Source organism: Eumetopias jubatus, unplaced genomic scaffold (genome assembly GCF_037043125.1).
Source record: "Eumetopias jubatus isolate StellerSeaLion01/CBP00866 unplaced genomic scaffold, mEumJub1_p1.0 scaffold_14, whole genome shotgun sequence".
In the NCBI taxonomy this organism is placed as follows: Eukaryota; Metazoa; Chordata; class Mammalia; order Carnivora; family Otariidae; genus Eumetopias; species Eumetopias jubatus.
This window is the reverse complement of record NW_028274820.1, coordinates 28689504-28708895: the sequence shown is the minus strand read 5'-3', so window position 1 is coordinate 28708895 and position 19392 is coordinate 28689504. Positions and strand designations below refer to the sequence as shown.

The following is a 19392-nucleotide window of genomic DNA, read 5'->3' as shown; positions in this document are numbered from 1 at the left end:
AAGTTTTTTTTACAAAGTATAAATACAGCAGGTGTCTCCAGGTGTCCCCCCACATCCCTTTTATTCAGAGGCAAACAACAAAGGTAAGATGATCTTAATCATTGTATCTTTTGATGACTTGTCCCAAATTAAATATAGCAGGGCTTCTCAAAGAATAATTTCAAGAATAGTTAGATTCAATTTCAAAACAAATTTTAACACAACTATAATTTCCCATATTTACCACAAACAATTGTGTGTTAGTTTTCAAGAATTACCTCATGGAGTCTCCCTGTCTCCTGAGACTGATACTTCTCATTTCTTTCTTAATATTTCCAGGTAGAAGGCCTCAAGACATAACAAACTCTGCTAGCTAAGTTTCCAAACCAAGAGCACATTATAATAAGTTTCTCATCCTAATATATTTTTATTATTTCAGCAACTGACATCACCATCCTTCCAGAAAATTAAGTACAAATTTAAGACCACCATTGCTCCTCTTTTTTCTCCATTCACAGTGTCTGATCAGTCACTGAATCTTGATCCTGAGAATTCTAATTTTCTAATAAGGCTGTAGTGATTTTCTGTCTTCTCTGAACTCACCAATTTTCTTTAGCAAAGCATTATTTTTTTCCCCAATATTATTACACTCATTACTGGTAACTCCATTCACCATTCTCTCTTCCTTCCTCTTAAACTACGTTCCAACTGTCTGATCTGTAACAGTGATCTGATCTGATTGGGTCACTACCTTGTTTAAAAAGTATCCCTGCTCCCTAGAAAGTTGACCGCCTCACCTCTGCCTACGACCCTATCCTGCTCAGTCTAAAAGGGCTTGGTCAGTGGTTTTCCTTGGGAGATTATTACAGTAAGTCTAACGTTCAGTCTCTACAATTGCCTTGCTAATAAGTACTCTATACATTAGGGTTTCCAACTCATTCCTGCTTTCCATGGACATTTTTGGATGGCACGGCAGTGTCAGGGGTCACACTTCATACAAGATACAAAGTTGGATAAAATCCCTTCCCTGCAGACTAGGTAGACCAGTAGTTCCTAAAGTGTGATTCCCAGTAACAGCATCAGCATCATCTAGAAACATGTTAAAAATGCAAATTCCTGATCCCACTTTATACCTTCTGAATTAGAACCAGTGGGGATAGGACCAAGCAACCAGAGTTTTAAAAAGTTCTCCAAGTGTGTGTGCTGCCCCTTGAAGTTTACAAGGTACTGATCTAAAATACAATGATATGTCAACAAATTCAATGAAGGTATATAATGTTGGATGTCATTTATTTGAGAGAGAGAAAGATAGCAAGAGAGAGCATAAGCACAGGGGAGGGGGAGAAGCACGCTCCCCACTGAGCAGGGAGCCCGATGATGGGCTCGATCCTAGGACCCCAGGATCATGACCTGAGCCAAGGGCAGATGCTTAACCACCCAGGTGACCCAACAATTTGTACCTTGATTGTAGCTACTAGTTTCCTTATTTTATCCTCCCAATTAGGCTGCAAGCTCCTTAAGAACCAAAACCCCTTTCTTACTTTCTCTGTGCTTCTTAAGCACATAGTAGAGGGGCTTACACAGCATAGTAACAAAATAAATAAATATTGTGAATTAAAACATGATTGGCACTTGTGAGTCTCTATAATATTACAGAGGTGCAAAATTTGTTTTTTGTTTTGGCAATGTTTTGGCAATGATTAGAAGATGAAAATAAGTATAGTAGGACAAACATCAAGGAAATGATATTGACATGTTTTATGATATGCAGTAATTTTTTTCCATGCCGAGAATGTGGCCTATGTGATTTTACTGTATTTTTGCTGGAATAAAAATTTATAGAACTGTATTGTCCATAATGATAGCCACATGTGACAGTCGAGCCCTTGAAATGTGGCTAGTCTGAACTGAGATATACTGTAAATGTGAATTAATGCAAAGTTATCAAGACTTGGTATGAAAAAAGAATATAAATTATCTGGTTACAATTTTGATGTTGATTTCATGGTGTAATTATAATAGTTTGAGTAAAGTGGGTTATATAAAACATTATTAAAAATTAATTGCACTGGCTGATTCTTACATTTTTAATATAACTACTAGAATATTTAAAATTACCTATGGTCTCATATTCTACTCTTCAGTGATGATATAGAGATTACTTAAATCTTACTAGTAATAATAATAATAATCAAATCTATTCACTTTTGGGATGCATATGTATATAATATTACACATACATTTTTAATTAAAACATATAGTCACTTGATGCTAACACTCTTGAAGGAAGAGACTATTACCTGTTCATCTTTTGGGGCACTTATCTCTAACATTTAGCTGGTATAGTTTCTTAAAACATTTTTTTCTGAATGAATGAATGAATAGATAAATAAATTTAATTTAATGATATTTCTTGACCCATCAACATGTAGTATTCATAAAATGCAATACATTGTTTTCATTTGTTCTCCAAATCCTACAATGTTAAAGAATTTATATTGAGAAATTACAGAAATATGGAGTGATGGTCTGAAACTTACATATCCCTGAGTCAGGTAATATGTCCACAAATGTCATATGTTCTTCAGATAATTTATAGAATTACGGTTTTAACTTCATTGTGTTTTCATTAGGTGTGACACTAGGTATGAAAGTATAAAACATTAAGGTAACAGAATGTATTAAAACTAAAATATCTAAATACAGTTAGCATAATTATACATTTGGATACTTAGAACACCATCTAGTAAACATTCTAAATGATTATTCATAAGTAATTATTAATCTGTTAATACTCAAAATGGTTTCTTCTGAGTAGACATAGGTAAAATATGAATCAGAATTATTTAAATACATGTTTAAATTATATAAGCTATGTATATGACTATTTTAAATTATTTTGTTTAAACTAATTCAATACGAATTTTTATCTTCAAAATTTTGTTACCACCTCAAGCTGTTTGTCTCTGAAATTCAAAACAAACATTCTTCATTTTATCTTTAAAGTTTGAATGATTTCATGGTATTAATAAATGATTCAGTTAAAGTACTTTAATCATGTCTTATGAAATAGGTCATTGGTTTCCCATACTTTGTTGGTCATAGCACCTTGAATGTCTCAGTAATTTTTTTTCATGGCTCTCTTATGCCCAAACATATACCTAGAACAGTTTTATTTATTAGATAATTAATTAGTATTTAAATCCTAACATCTGAGTAGCCATTGAAAAAATAATACCTATAAAATGAACTGTAAGTTGGCTAATTGAATTTAAATTTAAAAAATAATGTATTTGTTTCATTGTTAATAACTAGATTACATTTCATTGTGATATGTGCAGCTGATGAACATTGCACAGCTACTCAAACCATGAAATCACACTGCACACTAAGTGATTTCCTGTTCTACACTCAGCTCACTGAGTTTCTTGAAGTATATTTTTTATCACCGCAATCGCTAAAAAACAACCTCACAAAGATAGGACATCACTGAAAGGAAGGTAGTTGGCTCTAATCTTGAAAGGTAACTACCCAGAGCTCATGGTTTGCTCAGTGTCCAACAGATATTGATCTTTTTCAGACAATCACTTAATATTTCACATTCCTTAATAATAATAATAATCAAATCTATTCACTTTTGGGATGCATATGTATATAATATTACACATACATTTTTAATTAAAACATATAGTCACTTGATGCTAACACTCTTGAAGGAAGAGACTATTACCTGTTCATCTTTTGGGGCACTTATCTCTAACATTTAGCTGGTATAGTTTCTTAAAACATTTTTTTCTGAATCCTATTCTATGTAAGTTCTCACTTCCTTAATAAGTTGCTTATGTCAGTAAAGCCTTAAGAATATTCATGAGTGTGACCTGGTAAACTGGCTCCTAATGTTGAAAAAAATGACTAATTGCTGACTGCAGACTTGTTACATTTCAATACCATATTTGTACAAACGGAGAGATGATGTCCCTGACTCCAGATCTGTAATAGGGTTTCAGGTAATGGGGCATCCATAATGGGAGAACTTTACTAAAATGGAAGCCAGCCTGCTACCCCCAAAATAAGGCCCTGTCTACATGTGCATAATATTGGCCTTGCCTCCCTAGAGGGAGCAGGGAGGGGTTGAGCACCCATCGAAGGGGCACAAGGATGGACTTCTCTAACCTTTGTGCTCCTAGGCAGTCATCATCTAAAAACAATGTCTTTTTCATTTCTCTGTAGATTTTTGAAACCTGTAAATACTTAAATTGAGTACTTTAAACCAAAGTAGTCATTTCATTAAGTAATTGAAAATGCAGTCCTACAGGTATAAAATTATAGCTTCAAAACAGGCTGAGCAAAATGAAAAAAGAGATTTATGTATCTATAAAATTAAATACATATTGAGAAGGAAATGCATTTTCCAGGCAGTATGCTCTGACCAAATAAAAATTAATTCCAGAAGGAAGTTGAAATGGTAAATTTTATGAAGGGCTTATCCATTAATACAATATATGTTTTTAATATTACAGCCTACTGATGCAACAAAGGTTGTCTCTCATCCGATTACGGGGGAAATTCAGGTATGGGAGTTTTTGAAAAATCAGCATTGTACCATCTTCATTGGCTGTTTTTTTCCCCCAACCCTGGTCTGTTGAAATTGTAAACACTGTTAGGACCTTTCCTGTTTTATATATGTTGTATATTACACATATAGACCTGTGAAGGAAAAAATACAATTTTATAGAATAGCATTTTAGTACAAATACCTAGTTCCTAAAATCTAATTATATGTATGCAGTTCTATAATTTGATATGTGTCTGATGCCTTAGCAGTATCAGTACGTTTTATGTCTCAGTTTATACTTGTTGAATTTGTTTCAAACATGACAGATTCTTCTGGAAATGTGAAGTTTCCTCTTTAAGAGTTTCATGAGTCCAGTGCTATCCTCTTAACAACTGTTGTATAATCGCTGAACATTTCTTCCAGAGTAGTGTTTTTCATACCAGCGGTCATAACCAGTTTTTAATTCATAAAATCAACTTAGGGGATTTTGATCAGGAAAATAGAAGAAAAATAGTACAAATCACTCTCTTTTTTACTTCTATAAGTGTGTGTTTCTGTGTGTGTCTTGTATCATAACTATTTCTTTTTTTTTCTTTTTTTTAAATTTTTTATTGTTATGTTAATCACCATAATGACATCATTAGTTTTTGATGTAGTGTTCCATGATTCATTGTTTGTGCATAACACCCAGTGCTCCACGCAGAATGTGCCCTCTTTAATACCCATCACCAGGCTAACCCATCCGCCTACATTCCTCCCCTCTAGAACCCTCAGTTTGTTTTTCAGAGTCTATCGTCTCTCATGGTTTGTATTCAGAAATGTTTTAAAAAACTGTGCTTTAAGATGATACCAAAAAGTAATTCAGGATAGATTTAAAAAATCACATAGAAATAAGTAACACAATGTAAAATAATAACTATTGGGAGATAGCAAGTTTCAGATAAGGGGAAGAGAACAGTAAGTCTTAGAGCTGTGTCTCCAACATAGTCTGGAGAAGTTTTCATGAATGGCTTCACAAAGGACAACAGACTTGAACTAATTTGAGGACAAGCCCTGAGAAAGGGGGACTGTGTTCCTGGCAGAAGACATGCTTCAAGGAAAGTTTCCGCCGCCAGAGAGTAACAAAAGGCAGGGATCAGCTTTGCGGCTGCGAAATGTTCCTGTACAGATAAATTGAAACCAAATGAAAAAGAACCTTGGACACAACCTGAGGGGTGTTAGCTACTACACTAGGGTGATCAGTAAGTATTTTGGAATAAGGGAGAGACTAATTGAAGGGAATATATAATAAGATTTCATACAGCAATGGCATCCAGGAAATATTATAAAGGGGAGGAAACAAACACAAAGGAAGCAATGAAGTGATGATCTAGGCTTGCGCTGATTAAAGCAGAAGCGGCGTGTGAGTGTGAAATGGGAAGAAGTGCAGAATGCACTTCCACAAACTGGCACCTCACTGAGGAGGATCCAGCAGCCCAGAGCCGGGAACCTTCCATGCTGCACACCTTGCAGCCTTGCTGCTCCTTCCCCCTTTCAAGAAAGCCAGACCTGATCTTTCTTGATTTCACCAGCAGCCAAGAAAATGCTAAATTTGCTGATTTGCTTATTCCTAATTCCCTCCCCCTTTTTTTAAGCTTCTTGCCCCTGGACCGGTGTTTGCTTTGTTTCTTTTTGCTTGGGGTTGTTTTTTTCTTTCTTTCATTTTCCTTTCCCTTGAGCAGTAATATTTAATTCTAGAGCAGAAATTTACTCTGATAATATCCTTTCTTAACTCTTAGGCTGTTTTCTTTTCTCTTTTAATATTTTCTCATGACAGTGATTTCTAGCTTATTTCTTTATTTTCTTGTAGCAAAACCTTTTTGCAAATGCAGCCTTATGTGGACACCCAAATAAATGAATCCACCAGCCCTGGGGTAGCTCAGGGTGGAAGGTGACCGGGGACATTTCATTCTGTCTCAGAAGTAACATCTGAGCCACCCTAAGCATTTTCTAAAGCACTGCAGGATCAATGCTGAGAAGCACTTTCTTAGGGTAGCCTGCAAGTTTTCATTTAAATAAGAAATGGTTTTTGTGCCTCACCAGATAAAAGTAGACATAAAGGCCGGCAAAGAAAAGACTCCTTGGGGAAGCATTTCTCCTAAACAGTTCGGAAGCTGTTCTAAATCTCAGTGAAATTAATTGCAGAATAATTCCATTTTTCGATACCCCGTTAGAGTACACAGTTACTGCAGTTTGCAACTTCCCATTTTTTTCTCTTCCTTCATGGCACTTTGTTTTATATGTCACGTTGCTTTCATGATGGTCAGACTGAGCTTTTCTGTGTTGAGAAAAGCAATGGAATATTCCCTTTCTGCCTGAAAAATATAACCAGATGAAAATTGTGCTAAAATTAGGAATTATTTTAATTATCAGATTTTAAATAAAGCTTGGCTTCTCTACATTATCCCATTCTCAACTTGAGCACAACATACCTGTTTCATATGATTATAAAAAAATAGGTTAATATTTTTATTTATGGATTTTTTTCTTCTGAAATATAGATCCGTTCCTTTCTGTTATTTGGTAAACAAAAGCAGCATCAGGCAAAATTAAGCCTTATTCAAAATGATGCCATAAGAATATTTAAATTTTGAAGGAGAAAAATTAGTTAGCTCCATTATCTTGAATTATGCAGGCTTCACAAATATTTATTTGAATTGTTAATCTTTTCCTATTCAGTGACAATTGTGCAACAGCCATTAAACATCTAGGAGGCAAGGCCTCTTCTTCCCTCTTCAGCATCTAAAATTAAAGAACAAGATCTTATTGTCTCCGACCTGACTCTATTAGAAAAGCAGGCACAGAAAAAAATTATGGGTAATATAACGTAATATGGAAAGAGATAAAATCCACATGTTCTTAAATATTCTTACATTTCAGACTAACAGCTCTATCTTTAAATAATGATTCCACCTACTGCTAATTATTTGGTAAAATGCAAGACATTTTCCAATAAATTCATCAATTGATTTATTTTCAAAATCCTGGTAATTGTATTCACGAACGCTAACAACATTACTATTTTTCTAAGAGTATAAATTTAGTTTAAAAATGTAACTGGCAATTAGCTGCATGATTTATCTTCTAAATGAATTTTAGACAGGCCAGAACTTTAACCTTGGAAAGAATGAACAGCACATTTACTAGTAATTAGCATGTGCCTGGGAGCTCTCAATTAAATTAGATGTATACTAGTCTGTTCAGTTTCAAGTGAAAGGGAAATGAAGCTTGATGCTCCCCATGAGACTAAAAAAAAGTACTAGTGCGTTATTGAATAATAATGTATTATAGATTTCTTAAAACAACAACAAAAAATATTCATGGAATATTTTGATGTCCCTTTAAGCTTCAAATCAACTATGATCTTGGAAATCTCATAATCCATATTCTCCAAGCAAGAAACCTTGTCCCTCGAGACAACAATGGTTACTCAGACCCCTTTGTGAAAGTGTACCTTCTTCCTGGGAGAGGGTAAGTAAAAGAAGCAGTGTCTTTTAAGTATTGCATCTCATGGATTAAAAAAAATAGTGTTAGTGTTTCTAGTCTCCAATTTTAAAGAGTTTAATATCTATTCCTCAGTTTTATTCACGTCATATTTATTTATTTCCAACTATTAGATAAGGTGGAAATAAAAATTTGCAATTAAGCCTTGAAGCGTTCCTGGGGAGCCTTGATCATACTAAATCCTGTCTTGATGACACGTCAGTCTTTTGAATCTAGAAACCACTATAACCAATCAGATGGACTGTGAAATCATTTAAGGAATTATTTGTGGCAGATTTAGAGAATTAGCTTTACCTTCCCAAATTCATTTGCAAAACCAGTGTCCAAGGACCCGTAAATTACTGTTTTATCTCATAGGACATCATTATCTAGCCCGTTACACGTTCATTAAGTGACTTATTGATGTCTCCTTATTTATATGTGTATTTTCAAATCAATGTTTTAAAAATTATAAAATAAGAGTAATATTTGAAGTGTTGAATATTAAAAATATTTAATAAGTATGGTAAATATTTGGTAAATAAAAAATATCTCTGAATCTCGCGTGGTATACAAACTGTTCGTATAAAGCAAGTGCTCTTTGGAGATGTTTAATTTTCATATGATAAGTGCAAATTGCTATGTTCTGGTATATAAATCAGTACTCAAGGATGGTTTCAAAACAGTGATTTGGACCCAACAGATCATTATACCTTATCTGAATAATTTATAGTAGCCAAATTAGCATGATGGAACCATAAGTAATCACAATTGGAGGTATAATAAAAAGAATTTTAGGCTGGCAATATGATGGCTCTGGTTTTATTTTTATTCATTTTTCTTTTAACTTGAGGAGTGACATTTGAATATTACTTTTTCCTTGGAAATTTTGAATTGTTGCACGTGAGTAGAAAGAATAATGTAATGACCCAGCACGTACTCGTTACTCGGCTTCAACAATTATTTCCTAGCCAATCATGTCTCATTTTTACCCTCATATACTCCCTCTATATAGATTATTTTAAAACAGATCAAAAACTAATAAGGTACTGTATGTTGGCTAATTGAATTTAAATTAAAAAAATAGATCTCAACTCATATCTTTTTTCTGCAAATATTTTACTATATATTTCTAAAAGTTAACTCATTTAAAACAATCATAATTCCACATATAACCACTATAATTTTGAAATGTTTAAATCATTCCTTAATTTCCCCAAATGCCTCATAATGATTTCCTATTTGGTTTGAAGACCTAACTGATACTTATAGAACATTCTTCCCATCAGTAGCAGAATGTGTATTCTTTTCAAGTGCACCCGAAACACTCACCAAGATAAATTATATCGTGGGCCATAAAACAAACCACAAAAAATTTAAAAGCACTGAAATCATACAAAGCATATTCTGTGACTATAGTTGGTTTGTTTGAACAGGATCCAAATTCAAGTTATATGTTACCTTTGAGTCTGCTGCTTGTTGACTAATTACATCACCACCAGCAGATCACCATTTCTTTTGAGATTAATTTTTCTTGTCAATATTGACAGAGCCAATAGTTTTATCTGTCAAGAAATCAAATAATACTCAGAAAATAATCTGCAAATTTCCAGGTGTTATATCAAATTAAGTATACAGCCTTTAATTTTATCCTAATAATTTTACTTAGAAATTGAGAATTGCTGGTTTTGTGATTCTAGTTTTAATTTGTCGACTTTAATTTATAGGGGTCACCAGTAGAGCACAGGAAAGGGGAGTTTTCATTTTATGTTCATTTAAATTTTTGGTAGTTACAACTGCAATTTGGCTACCTTTTTTTAATGTGCGTATAACTACAACAAACTGATAACTTCATTCTGCTTTTGATTGGGTCATTAGACCTTCCCTGTTATTTAGTGACAATATTATGGGACAAGAGGTAATCACTGCCAAGGGTATATCCCTAATTAGCATTTGCTAATGAATGAATGAAAATAAATCAGTGTCTTTTACTTTTTGTCTTCGCTAATAATATCCTGGAGAATATCACCTTTTATACCATATGAGAGTGCCTATCTTTTATTTATTACAGGATATGTTTCATTAGACTATTACATACTTGAATAACCCGAAAGGGCAGGCAGATAACATGAATATGTCAGTCATTCTGGGGTAACAGGGAAGGAGGGACCTATAGTGAAATAAAGAGTGAGTTTCCCACCTGAAGCCATCTCTACATATTTTGTCAGACAAAACATGCCTGCTGGGTGGGATTTGCCCCAAAGGGAGCTAATCAACTACCCCTATTCAATTCGTAAACCTTTCCTTAAATTATTCCTACGGATTACAGTGGCCAAGGCATTTGGCTGTTATATGGCTTGGAGCTGTTATTTTCACTGTAGCTCTAAGTCTCTTTTCTGCCTCATGTTATTTATATGTTACGGTGGACCTCCTCCCATTGTTATTCTTGTATTTTCTTCCTTATTTCTGTTCCTAACTTTTTTCTTCCTGTCTTTCCGACTTGCCTGTGGTATCCTTCACTCTCGCTCTCGGAATCAATGCAGTCAAGTCATGGTTGTCCAGAATGCAAGGTAGAGTTGGTTCTCTTTCAGTGTCAAGCTACGCTGTAATGTCTAGAGTTTTATTTTTTGCCTATTTGTGTACATTCACCTGCAGTTTGACTTGACAAAGATGTAATTTGCTTCATTTTACATGTTGGTATCTACTGAATTAGGCTACCAGCAAATTGTTCTGATTACATTACATTACAGGTTTGGCATATGTGTGCCATAGAACATTGAAAAGTAGAAAATATTAAAAACAGAAAAATATGAATAAGGAAATACCACCCTGAAATTAGATGTAACTGGTTTTCATATATAATTTGTCCACTAAAGTTCATTTAGCTTCTCATGTGATAACCATGGCTTAAGTTCTCCTGGGTGTTCTATTACAAATAAAAATAAAATCTAGAGTCGTTTTCCACAAGAAATTAACTGACCTTCCAGATTCACTGGCGTGAATCTCATCCTAAATACCATAGTTCTCGAGTCTTTTTCCCTTGGTTAGACCTGATATTGAAACATTTCCATGCCTTTATACCTTCTGCACCACAAAGGCATTGCCATGCAATAGGATGCCATAGTCGGCCTGCTCTAGCACACTGGCAACAACATAAGAGCATCCTCCTTTCTTTGCCATTAGTAGGAAACTGTTTTCTAATAGAGCTCATAACATGGTACATCATCACATGGTCATCTAAGGGTATCTTTTAGATACACAACTAAGAGCATTCTTTTGCACATCTCATTACACTATATATTAAATGTGTTGTTTAGTTGGGGAGGTGAATCTTGCACCATCTGTAGCAGTGGGTGATGGGAATTTTAATTCCACCCAGAATATTAATGGTACAGGATTTGTTTTTGTTCGCAACATTAAAATTTGACATCTTTAGTAATCCTGACAAGCTGATGCCCAAAAGAGGTTGTTTCTGCTTTGAAAGGCATAGATATTTAAATATTGTAAAGAATAGGATTAGTCACCACACCCTTTCTAGTGGCCAGAAACATTGTGTTTCCTTGCACACATAACCATGTTAAATTTGATACTGTGACAGATTGCTTGTTATGACATCCTTCTCAGGACAGCATCCATATCTCTCATCCAGATCGGTCTCAGACCGAAATGCAGAATTATTCAGTTGAAAGAGATAGTGTCATTTTAGAACAGACATTATCAGTCACTTTATTCAGAACCTTCCTATCCTTTATCTAGAGCAACTGAGGGGAAATTGTCAGAATGACAATAATTGTCAGTATTTAATTTAGAAGAGAGCATGTTTTGTGAACATAAATAATGGTTGAAACAGTCTGGGGTGTGCTGGTTACAATTTCGAAGATCTAGAAGTCACTTTCTCATCCTATGTTTCATCAAGAGGTCACTTCCATCATGTCTTTGAGAACTGTCAGTGCAAGAGGAAATAATAATGACAAGGTACTGACATTGTAATTTTGGCTGAGGAGGCCAGTGAATAAAGTCCTAAAGAGCTTGGGTTTGAATTTCAGCCCTGCCTCTTAGAAGTTGTGAGGTTTCTCTAAAACGACTTCCTCTTCTGCTAAATAAGAATAATAATAACACCCCTCCCAGGTTTTTTGTAAAACACAGAGTAATACACCAAAAGTGATAAGCGTAATGTCTGACACATAATAGGCTCTCAATAAATGGTGCTTGATATTATTGTCAGTATTATGTACAATTACACTCTCTTAGGGTATACCACTTAGAATTTCCCAAAGCAACTCTAAAATTGGCCTAAAATTGTTGTGATATGTGTATATATACAAATATATGTAATTCATATGCAGGAAATATATATATATTTAAATTGAGGTGAAGGACTTTAGATTGCAGGGTAGATTATAGGGAAGACAACCAAGACACTTCAGCTTATGAAGCCTGCAATTAAGAAAGTTGATGGATTATTCTTATTTTATGATTGGCTATATCAAGTCGCCAGTGGTCAGTTATTCCTACAAAAATGTGATGCGGAATGCTTGGGCTACAGAATTATACAAAAGTATTTAACAATATATAGGAAACCAGACAACTTTGTTTTCTTCGATCATAAAATGTAATACATTTGTCATTCTTAAAATTAAAAAAGAAAGTCCTGTTCACTGATAAGAATTTCACTGGTCCAATTTTCTCATCTCCTCTTCCCACCCTCGGATCAATATACTCAGAAGCTCTGAAAACCCAATTGTCAGCCCCAAGATGAAAGGAAACAGGAAAGAGCCTATAAAGAGTGCATGAACTCAATACTTGTCCCTGGCTAACTAAGAAATGGAAATGAGCATGTCTGAAGGATCTCATTCTGGTTTTCTCTCATTACACTGTTTGACAAAGTGCACGCTTTTTGCCACGAATGAGATTTTGCACTGACTGAAGCTGATTTTCACTTCATGATACCTGGAAGTTCAGTTCCAGCCTGGACTTTCTCTAAACCTCCTTGTTGGCATATCAGACTATTTCCTCCAGGACCTCTATAAAGCAGGTACAGGTGTTGCATGCGTTTACAATTCTCCAAAGGCCAAAGCTTTTTTCATTTCAATAGATTTTAAGGGGAAAAAAATAGAAGTATAATTTAAGGATCCATGCAATAAACATTTCTTTAGCACAAACTGTTCCAAACACTGCGTGAGGTGCTGAGGGTAAAACTGAAAAATGGCCACATAGGCTCTGACTTCAGGGAGCACAGACAATCAAGTGAGTGCCAAAAACACACTACTGCACAGAAAAATAGGGCTTATAAAATGGGATATGATCTGAGCTGCTTTCTAAATTAAAGGAAAATCCTTAGAAGAGTAATTAAAAATAAATTGTGCATGTGTGTGTGTATGTGTATAATTTCCAATAAAGGAAAACCAAATAAAACAAGAGAAGTGAAAACCTTCAATATTTTAGATAATTCTATGAAAGCAAAATACAAAGAAGTCATCATATTCCATTCATTTATCTTTCTTATTTTTTTTGAAATTAAAAAGAGAAACTCAGAAAACTTTTTCTGCTAGTATAGGGGAGAATAATTGAATTTCAAGTATCTTTTTCTGTCTGTCTTAAAAGCATTATCTAATGAGAAAGTAACTGGTCAATAATTTAAAAACTGAAAGAGAAAAGAAGTCAAAACTTCAAGGAAATGAAGGTTAATTTTTTTTATTAGCACCATGCCCCATCCTGATTAATTGACTTTTTATTTTCCCTTCTTAAAAAACTTCTCTGGTTATTAGATATGGCCTAATTGTCCTAATATAATATCATTATTGCAATCTTCCCATGAGGGAATATAGTGTGTTTTCCAGACAAAGAAGGGAAAGGAAAATGAATTCTACTTTTTTCTCAACCTAATTTATGCTCACATTTAAGAATCCCACTGCTTACCTGGTCATCTTCAACTTGTCAGTCCAGATTTTGATGTGGTAGTGAGAAGTGCTGAGTTTTCAATTTTGTAAAGTGGCACCACAGCCCATTGAGATCATGCTCAAGATGGTCAGTTCGTGGTAGTTATAAAGCAAGTGTTATTGAAAGAATGGCTTTGTGTGATCATCTCTGCATAACATTCAAGTCCAAAAAAAAAAAAACTGCACAGGATTGCATTATCATTTACACAGTTCCACCAGAAATAGTAGAGGCAAGTTGTGTATTCCTATATTAATCCTAAAGGCAGTGGACACCTTGAGTCTGGAGAGAATTGAAGAATCAAACTCACTAATAACATAAAATTCCCCCCAACTGCGGTTATTTCTGAGTGGATCTGGGCAAGAATAAATATTTATAGTCATTATCCTTCATTCCACAACACTCTTTTAGGATATACGATTCAGAATTTCCCTAAACAACTCTAACGCTGGCCTAATTTTTTATATATGTGTATATATACACACATATTGTATGTAATTTCTATTACGTATAATGGAGAGCAACCAATCAGTTTTCCTATGTTTGAATCATGGTCCTACCAGTTAATAACTATGCGGACTTTCCGTATTACCATAGAAATAAGGTAATTACTTACCTTAATTCTACTGAGTTTCATTTTTTCCATCCTGTCTCATAGAATTGCCATGAGGATTAAATGAGTTAACACATGAGAAGCATTTAGAACTCTGGGAAAAACTAAGCTTTTAATGAATGTTAGCTGTTTTTATTTTAATGTGCTTACTTTATAAATTGCTTTTTCATACATGAATTAAGAACTTTTGCTAAATGTAAAAGTGAAAAAATGACTAAAATATGCAGGTGAAAAATTCTAATAACAATTACTCATAGATTCAGAAAAGATGAATAATGAATTCTTTGGAAGACATTTAATTACAGACTATTTTCATATATATTGACATATCTAGGATTTTAGTGAAAGTACTTGAGTTTGCATTTGACATTAATTACCATCTTTTTAAAAAGTTACGCATTTAATCTTTCAGCATTGGAAAAAAATAATTTACTACTATTCCACTGTATTATCAATCTTATCCTTATGTTTCCCCACGATCTCATTACCTTAGTAACAAAGGCCAAAACAAATAGAAGCCTTAAAACTTATACTGCCATGTGTTTTTCTTCTAAGTATACCTGCCTAGAGAAGTAGCCATGAATTCTAAATGAGTAACCAAGGCTTGCTATTATCTTGAAAGTGATCACATCCATTCTTCCTGTGTCATCACAAAAAAAAAATCAAAAACATAAGCTATAAAGGAACATAGTTTACCAAAGTTATTTTGAATTTGTATTGTAAAATATTTCAAAAATCACTGAAAATTATAGAAAATAACTAACAAATACCTGTGTTCTTGCCATTTAGTTCCATCAAATTTTAATATTTTGCTATCTAGGCTTCATTTTTTTAATTAAAAATGTTTTATAGGTACCCTCTGAAACCATTTCCCTGTCCACCTGAGATAACCACAAAATAGAATTTATTACCTATAATTCCCAAATTGTGTTATGATGTTTTTATGTGTTTATTTTACATATCCATGTATTCATAAACAGTTTACTGTATTATTTCACATGATTTTAATTTTAAATAATGACAACTTACTATAGTCATCCTTCTGTACATTTTTTGCTCAATTTTTTTAAGATTTATCCATCTTATTATATGAAAGTGTATATTTATTCATTTTCACTGCTGCTTACTATTTCACGAAAGAATATATCATAATGTATTTATATATTAGTCTTATTAACTTGCTATTAGAAACAATGTTACGATGAATGTTCTTGAACACATTCCTTGTGCACAGGTGGGAAAACTGTGAGGTGGAAGAAGACAAAGTAGAATTGTCTAGGTTATTTGGGTTCCATAAACTTAAACTTCACCAGTTTCATCTAAAATTCATCTAAAAACTGTGTACAAATTTATACTGTCTACAGTCTATGAGAATTCCTGTTTCTTTAAATCCTCACTTATGCATTTCCTCCAAATTGTTTGCAATTTTTCTTGAATGAAAAAATGGTCAAATCCTGCTCTTATTTTTACACAAATGTGTTGGTTAGAAGGGATGAGAGTAATGCTCTATTTCTTAAATTGGATTCAATTAACAATGGCTGACACATAGGGCCTTGGCAAACGTAAGTTCAGTGGTTCCCAATCTGCACCTTAGATTTACCTAGGAGATTTTAAAAAATTCTGATACTCAAGCCTCACCCCAGACCTACTAAATCAGGATCTCCTTGGAGGTGCAGGGAGGAGAAATATGGGTGCAGCGCTGGGCCCTACATGGCAGCCTCAGAACTCAGATTCCTAGGTGATCCCAATATGCAGTCAATGTTGGGAATTAATGCCCTTGCATGTGGCTGATAAGAAAGAGAATAAAGCTGAAGAGAGAAGACATTCTAAAAGTGAGTGGTGAACTAGAGCTTGATTCTCAGTAGCTCTATCTAGAACGGATAGGGTAAATTAGTGCTTAGGAAACAGTAGGAGGCATTCCAGGATGTGGCAGTGCTAGAGACCATGAACTAGCAAGGTAGTCAGCCCATAGTTAGGAATACAACAACAAATCAAGGGTCAGGACCCTGTCCCTTTAGAAAAGACAACTTGTAAAATCAGAGCACATGAAAGGACTCCAGGTGAGTAGGTTGATTTTCAGGACTCTGCTGCCCACTGGAGCTGAAGTATTATTTAGGACCTCAGCTCTAAGGCTGGGCAGAAAATTCAGGAAAAAGGCAGTGAGGATTGGATGAAGGCCTCATCTGTGTGGGTAACATTGGCTAATAGCAAACAGTAATTCCAACCTCATCAGCCGGTTGATGTCAGCTATAGATGTTCTGTTTGTCTTAATTAGAATAGGTTTGGGATATAAACTTCTAACTGTTGCTCAGAGGGAATGGAAAAGTCGAGGAAAAATTCAAATGCCCCAAGTTATAAGGAATGAGGAACTATTTTGATCTGGTTTATAATGATTTATCTGGGCTATTGACATAAACTAAGAATTTATATTTAATTGCTTTATAACTAAATATCCTACTTTACTAAGAGTGTCAAAATATACTTTAAATACAAGGTAACAAAAGTTCATGGAATTTCAGCTGTAGCAATGAACATTTCTCATCCTTTCCTCAGTCAAAACAATTATTATAATTTTAAATAGGGAAAAAAAAGAAAGACCATTTGGCTTTGCGGACATAATTAGAAGTAAAACTATTGGAAAGTGAAATACCAAATTATTATTTAAGTGAAATACTTAAATTATTATTGATGTTACCATATAGTTCATGCAATTGTCTCCTGCATTCAGGAAAGAGAAAGGTTCTAAAATTATGGTATAGTTAGAACACCTAAAAGCTTTTCTTTAAAAACTACTTTAGAGCAAATAAAACTAAAGGCATCCAACGTATTTTTAAATTGTCAACTTAAAGTGAGGTTTTAGACAGGAAGGTGATGGGATGATTGCATAATGATTTAAAACAAAATATCATCTTAAAATGTCTGCATGCCCTTCCAGCTGACTATGAAGGCATCAGTTAAGGTGAATAATCAAGATAACTTTTTTTTCCTTCTAATTCAGTGCTGAGTACAAGAGGAGGACTAAATATGTTCAAAAAAGTCTTAATCCTGAGTGGAATCAAACAGTAATTTATAAAAGTATCTCCATGGAACAGGTATGCAATGATTATTTTCTATGTGACAGTTTTCAGCTAATATAACAAATCCCATGACAAAATTATTGCAAGACTATGGTCTATCAATTTTGCCACACAAACAAAAAGAAATGAGTAAAATACAAATAATAAATGTAGCCAGTGAAAGGGAATGGATACAGTGCAAAGTTACCATGAGTGTAAATGTGTGCATTTTGACAAAGCAGCCAAAAAATAAATAAGACCAATGGAACATTTGCCATCAATTATTGCAAAATCTTAATATTTCAACAGCCTGGGCCACATTTCTCATATTTTAAGGGAAAATATTTTCCAACCGGCTATATATTTTTTATAAATTTTGGTCAATCACGTTCATTTTTTTCCAGTTTTACTGAGAAAATTGACATAATACATTGTATAAGTTTATGGTATACACCATAATGATTTGATATGTATATATTGCAAAAATAATAGCTGGCTGTATTTTGACTTTCACAAATAATACAAAGAAAATATTCAGTGTATATGAATGTGTTACTGCTCCAGGCAACATTTTAGGAATTCATCTCTTCTCTAAATCGAGGCCTCTTGAGAACCTGGCGTTGTGGGGCTAAACTGTACAGACCCAGACATACAGATGACTAGCCTAAAGGATTTTAAAGGAGATTTATGATTTGTCCTCTGGAAGATTTCTAATATGATGAAGTTGAAGCTGGGTACAAATTGTAATCTGGGTTCTTGAATTTAAAATAAGTTAAATTTACCTGCAGAAATAAGAGAATGCTACTATATTTTTTGGTGATTTACTAAAACCAAAAAACTCCAATCTAAGTATTTTATCCAAATAACCTGGACAGTTTTGCATCCTATAAATTCCATGTATTTAAAGAGCATTTGTAGATTCTACTTTTTCTTTTATAAAAATCGAGAGTGGGGGCCTAGAATAACAGGGAATTAGTAAAAGTTTGAGGTCTCATGAACAAACAGCAGGTTGGACTATAAAATTATTGATATTTTATATAATATTTAATATAAACTTACATTTTAGATAAAATTTGAAGACTTTTTACACAAGCGGAAAGAGTTCAAGGAAGTGAAAATAAATGAATCTATAATAGAGTGTGATGAAAATTTGTGGGGTTAATAACATTTTGATTTAAACTGTAGCTCAAGAAGAAAACACTGGAGGTGACAGTCTGGGATTACGATAGATTTTCTTCCAATGACTTTCTTGGTGAGGTGAGCATCTGATTTCCTTGTCTTCATTTGCTTTCATTATAAACCACCAAATAAAATTTATTGATACAAGCATATTTCTTAAGTTTATTAGATAATCATTTTGGTTAAAGCCCTTTGGTGGATAGGATATATTTCCTGATTTATTCTTTGGGTGAATAGTAATTTGAGAAATGGTTTTCACTCTACCATTTGATGTACTTTATAATTAATTTGCAGATGAATTATTGTTTTGATAGTAGATATATAATCATGCTGTGAATCCAAATTTGAGATAAGTTATTATAAAATGAGCTAGATTTTTTAAAATGCATTTTCAGGTATTTAATTGCTCTTCCTCACTGCATCTATCAATGACTTGATGTGGCATTCTGCATTCTTTATTTAAGTATCCCATGAAAAATCTCTCAAAATATTTTACGAGGCAAAATAGAAGTAGGAGAAAACAATAAAAATCAGTTTTATATAAGTTCACA

General features: G+C 33.7%; 1 protein-coding gene across 1 annotated transcript in view; it reads left to right on the top strand.

The window, feature by feature from the left end:
• The window catches only part of PCLO (piccolo presynaptic cytomatrix protein), a 385912-nt gene that overhangs the window by 305722 nt on the left and 60798 nt on the right, over positions 1 to 19392 (top strand). The window contains exons 14-18 of the mRNA XM_028119600.2: positions 4500 to 4550; positions 7920 to 8044; positions 10600 to 10626; positions 17605 to 17698; positions 18848 to 18919. Coding sequence (XP_027975401.2) covers positions 4500 to 4550; positions 7920 to 8044; positions 10600 to 10626; positions 17605 to 17698; positions 18848 to 18919 — 369 coding nt within the window. The remainder of the gene's footprint in view (positions 1 to 4499; positions 4551 to 7919; positions 8045 to 10599; positions 10627 to 17604; positions 17699 to 18847; positions 18920 to 19392) is intronic.